Genomic DNA, 5,399 nt, shown 5'->3' with positions numbered 1-5,399 from the left:
CAAGAGATTTGGAAGACAGCTACCTGGCCAACTGACTGGAAGAGATCCATATTTGTACCCATTCCAAAGAAAGGTGATCCCACAGATTGGGGAAAATATCGAACAATATCATTAATATTGCATGCAAGTAAAATCTTACTGAAGATAATTCAAAAACAGATGCAGCAGTATATTGACAGAGAACTTCCAAAGGTGCAGGCTGGATTCAGAAGAGGATGTGGAATGAGGGATATCATTGCTGATGTCAGATGGACCTTGGCTCAAAGTAAAGAATACCAGAAAGATGTTTACTTGTGTTTTATTGACTATACAAAAGCATTTGATTGTGTGGATCATAAAAAATTGTGGATGACATTGGGAAGAATGGGAATTTTAGAACACTTAATTGTACTCATGAGGAACCTGTACACAAACCAGGAGGCTGTCATTCAAACAGAACAAGGGAACACTGCATGGCTTAAAATCAAGAAGGGAGTGTGGAAGGGCTGTATCTTTTCTCCATACTTATTCAATATACATGCTGAGCAAATAATCCAAGAAGCTGGACTATATGAAGAAGAATGTGGCATCAGGATTGAAGGAAGAATTATTAACAACCTGCAATATGCTGACAACACAACTTTGCATGCTGAAAGTGAGGATAAGTTGAAGTAATTACTTATGAAGATTGAAGAATACAGTCTGCAGTATGCATTACAGCTCAATATAAAGAAAACCAAAACCCTCACAATGATAAATGGAGAAGAGATTGAAGTTGTCAAAGACTTCACATTGCTTGGTTCTACAATCGACGCCAATGGAAGCAGCAGTCAGGACAATAGATGACAAATAGCACTGGGAAAATTGTCTGCAAAGGACCTCTTTCAAGTGCTGAAGAACAAAGATGTCTCCTTGACAACTAAGGTGCACCTAACACAAGCCATGGTATTTTCAATCACCTCATATGTGTGTGAGCACTGGACAATGAATAAGGAAGAACGAAGAAGAATTGATGCTTTTGAGTTGTGGTGTTGGCAAAGAATGCTAAAAGTACCATGGACTACTAAAAGAACTAACAGGTCTGTCCTGGAGGAAGTGTAGCCAGAATGCTTCTTGGAGGCAAGAATGGCCAGACTTCATCTCACATACTTTGGTCATGTTGTCAGAAGGGACCATTCCCTGGAGAAAGATGTCATACTCAGTAAGGCAGAGAGTCGAAGAAAGAGGGGAAGGCCCTTAACGAGGTGGACTGACACAGTGGCGGTGGTGATAGGCTCAAGTGTAGTAAGAATTGTGGAGCTGGCACAGGACTGGGCGGTGTTTCATTCTGCTGTACATAAGGTTGCTATGAGTTGGAGATGACTCAATGGCACTTAGCAACAAAAACAACCTAGTCTACAAGTGAGCCCTGGTGAGGCTGTGGTTAAAGCATTGGGCTGCTAAAAAAAAAAGGTCAGCAGTTCAAGCCTACCAGCCACTCTGTGGGAGAAAGATGAGGAAGTCAGCTTCTGTAAAGATTTACAGCATTGGAAATCACATGGGTCAGTTCTGTTCTGTCCTATATCATTGCTATTAGTCAAAATCGACTCTATCATAGTGAGTGTGGTTTGGGGTATATTCCAAAAGGGTATGTTAATTATTTTGAGGGAAAGCATGTGGAATATTTGCTTATGGAAATACTGACCTAGGCAGTGAATAGATTTCCAGAGCAGCTCACAAAAGCTGATTGCACACATTATGTGCTTACACAGAAGTTATGATGAAGAGGACGCACCCCCACAGTGCCAGGAGTTTAGACTCCCAAGATCCACAGCCAAGCACACACCTCCCACCCTTGCCCCTCACTTGCTAGGATGTGGGAGAAAGAGTTCCTAATCCAAGCTTCTGTGTGTAATTTCCTTGTCTGCAAATGTAGGTAGTTTAGGGATAGAAAACCGTCTTGGGAAGTCAGAAAGTGGAGAAGGTTGAATCCTTCAGGGATCTCCTAACTCAGATCCCAAGTCCCTGAAATCAGCTATTTTGGCTCTCCTTAAAGTTTTAGACTATTTATTCTCTCACTGCCCTCACTATTACTTCTGACCATGGCATCTCTGCATTTTGGCCCACTAAAGAAAATCATGGGAGACTCTGATAGCATAGTGCCTAAGGCACTTGACTGCTAATCAGAAGGCTGGCAGTTCAAACCCACCAGCCACTCCTCGGAAGGAAGATGGGGCAATCTACTTCCATAGTGATACTGCCTCAGAAACCCAAGGAGGGGTAGCTTTGAGTCGGGTCCGACTCGATGGCACATAAGAACAACAACAACAACAAAGAAAATCATTAGGTCTTACAAGTTTTCCTTGATGACCTTTCTGGTAGATTATGTGCTTTATTAGGTTTTCCTTAGGCTCTGGTGGTGTAGTGCCTAACGGATTTGACTGCTAACCAGAAGTCTGGTGGTTCAAACTTGCCAGCCACTCTGCACAAGGAAGGTTGGGCAATCTACTTCCGTAGTGCTACTACCTTGGAAACTCAAGGAGGGGTCACTATGAGTCGGTTCTGACCTGATGCAGTGAGTTTGGTTTTTGGGGGTTTTCTTGTTACCAAAAACATTGGAAAAAAGATAGTAACTTGAAAGGCTCCACCTTATCTCTTCCTGATCCTCACTTGCAGAAGACAAAGTTATCAGTGATGCTGTATCTTTGATTAAACAAACAAAGAAACAACAAATAAAAATTGCCTACAAGAACCTTCCTTTCCCACCCCATCTGAATTCCTCAAAATTTTGCTGGGCAGATTCTTTATTCCTAAATTCATTTTACTTGTGTTCTTTCTGATATCCTTAGACTCAGATATGGATAATAGTTTATCTTAGGCTTCCCAGCATGCTCCTGTTCCCTTCAGCAAGGTTCCCTGACAGACTCGAGGGGCTATTGATTAAGGGGCTCAGCTCTCCCCACAGCAGTCGACTGGGCTCTGATTTAAGCCAGGCCAATGTGACTCTCTCAAACTTTGAATCCTAAGAAAGGCACCACACGAATGGAAAAACAATCTGGCAGCTAATCCATCCCAGCATCAATATTCTGAAAAGTCCGCAACAAAAGCCTGCTCCCCAGACTTCAGGGGCTGCTCAGGCTCTTAGCCTGGATTCTCTGGGTTCTGAATTATATGCACCACCTACAACCTTCTAACAAGTTCTACCTTTTGCTCAAGTCAGCCAGAGTCAGGTTCTTCTGGTCGCATCCAAAAAGCCTTGGTTGTTGCAGAATATCTGCATCCTTAGCCTTTTTTCACACTGATGGGATGCAACCAGTTCCTTAGCCTGAGGCATCAACAACTCCAAAGCATGCTAAGAGCACCTTTGCTGATGTGCATCCCTGCCTGGCCTGGTATCTGAGCCTCAGAGCTGTGTGGCAGTCTTTTTGCCTGTCTCTGCCCAGTTCCTTTCCCATCTTGATAGCAGTTGTTTCTATTTTACCACTCCCCTCAAATCTGTACAGCAGATGACCTCAAACATCACCTCATAATAAGCAGCAGCCACCAAGTATAACCTTCTTTAATAAACCTCTGCTTTACTTCCCTATCTTAATTTTATCTTCTGCTCCCTTTCCCAAGACTCAGAGAAAGGTTGCCCATTCATCTTTCCCAGGCCTGCTCCTCTAGCTCCAAGCTATTCTGGGAATGTACACCACAAATGATCTCTTTTCTTCTTTAATCTCTCCTCTCTATTGGCTTCTTGCTTTCAGTATCAAACTACTGATGTTGCCCTATTCTAGGAAGCCCTTTTCCATCAAACATCCCCATGAACTACTGTAGTTCCAGCTCCTTCCTCACTTTCATGTCTTGTCTTCACTTGCTCCACATTCTGGCATCCCTAACTTCCAAGACACTACAATCAGCCCTCTTCTCCCACCCAACATTGTGCCAGTGACACTGCTCTCAGAAAGGTCACTAGGAATTTCCAAAAGGGCAAATCTGATCACTTATTTTCAATCCTCAAACAGACAACTGTCTCAGAAACTGCTGATTATCCTAAAATAACAATTTCTCCTACCTTTAGAAACAAACAAACAAAAAACCACCAAACCTGTTGCCATCAAGTTGATTCTGACTCATAGTGACCTGACCCTATAGGACAGAGTAGAACTGATTCATAGAGGTTCCAAAGACAAAATCTTTACAGACGCAGACTGCCACATCTTTCCCCCAAAGAGCAATTGATGGGTATGAACCACCAACCTTTTGGTTAGCAGCCATGCACTTTTAACCACTATACCACCAGGGCTTCCTGTCAGATTGAATCCCCCAAACATATTTCATATTGGTCATCTGACTACATTCTGGCCAATGGTATATGAACAAAATCTGTGAGCACAACATCTGTGTCATGTCTTTTAAAAAGAAGGCTGTGCTTTCCAATGCCTTTCCAACTTCTGCTGGTCGGGATGTGGGTGTGTTGTTGTTAAATCACATTTGGCATGAGGATCAGAACAATACCCTGGAGATACGGAGGAACAAGACAGAAGGAGATGGGACTCCAGATGACCTCATAGAGCACAAATTCCCTACTTTCCTGGTCTGCCCTTGAACTCAGAGAGAACAACTTATTTGCCAAGAGTCACAAGCTAGGAAAAGGCGAGCTAGACTAAAACCAAGGTCCAAGCTTAGTATTCTTTCCAATGTGCAGTTTGGTAAGCTATAACTGCTTCTGGGAGTGTTGGCTCTAATAACCTCTGTTACCACATGGCCAGGGCCACTTCTAGCTATCGGTTTTCAATTTAGACACTAATAACTCAGCTCTGTAAAGAAGGCCAAATTGTACATACCTTGTTTGAGATTGCCTTTCTCCTCCTGAAGCACTAAAACTTCTCTTTAAAATTCCTGAAATAATAAAATAAAAAGAAATAACGACATTTTTCCTCTGCAAATATTTTTTGATCAATTTAAAAAAAAAAAGGCAATGTTGCACTTCTGTTATCTGAGCTATCTGAGCTATTTTATATATTGGGAAAATGGTCTGGATTTATGAAAGTATGAACTGATAATATAGTATCACAAATTACAATTTTACTTGACAGCTCTGTTTAAGGGTCTTTTTCCAAAGAAAAAACACTAAACAAAGAAACTCCATTATTAATAGCTAATAAAGTACAATAAAATACTTATGTCATCATCACCCTAAAGCCCTTGATGAAACAGCTACCAGTCCCCACATGCAAATTTAAGAGTCCAGTTTCTCTTTTCCCACTTCCCCACTGGGCCACCCTCATTGCTACCAGGATATACAACTGAATTCATCTGAATATAGTCAGTAATGAACTGCTTCCAGAATTTGTTACATATGTTGTTGTTGTTGTTAAGTGCCGTCGAGTCGTTTCTGACTCATAGCGACCCCATGCACAGCAGAACGAAACACTGCCCGATCCCGCACCAGCCCC

The 5,399-nt window shown here is 42.2% G+C and overlaps 1 protein-coding gene across 1 annotated transcript in view; it reads right to left on the bottom strand.

Moving 5' to 3' along the window:
• The window catches only part of NEK10 (NIMA related kinase 10), a 425,054-nt gene that overhangs the window by 95,390 nt on the left and 324,265 nt on the right, over nucleotides 1-5,399 (bottom strand). Inside the window, exon 27 of the mRNA XM_042780294.1 lies at nucleotides 4,788-4,842. Coding sequence (XP_042636228.1) covers nucleotides 4,788-4,842 — 55 coding nt within the window. The remainder of the gene's footprint in view (nucleotides 1-4,787; nucleotides 4,843-5,399) is intronic.

The sequence above is a fragment of the Orycteropus afer genome, unplaced genomic scaffold, assembly GCF_000298275.1.
Source record: "Orycteropus afer afer isolate SDZICR_OR568_19922 unplaced genomic scaffold, OryAfe1.0 scaffold00003, whole genome shotgun sequence".
Taxonomy (NCBI): domain Eukaryota; kingdom Metazoa; phylum Chordata; class Mammalia; order Tubulidentata; family Orycteropodidae; genus Orycteropus; species Orycteropus afer.
Note: the sequence above shows the minus strand (reverse complement) of the source record. Positions and strands in the feature narration are given on the sequence as shown.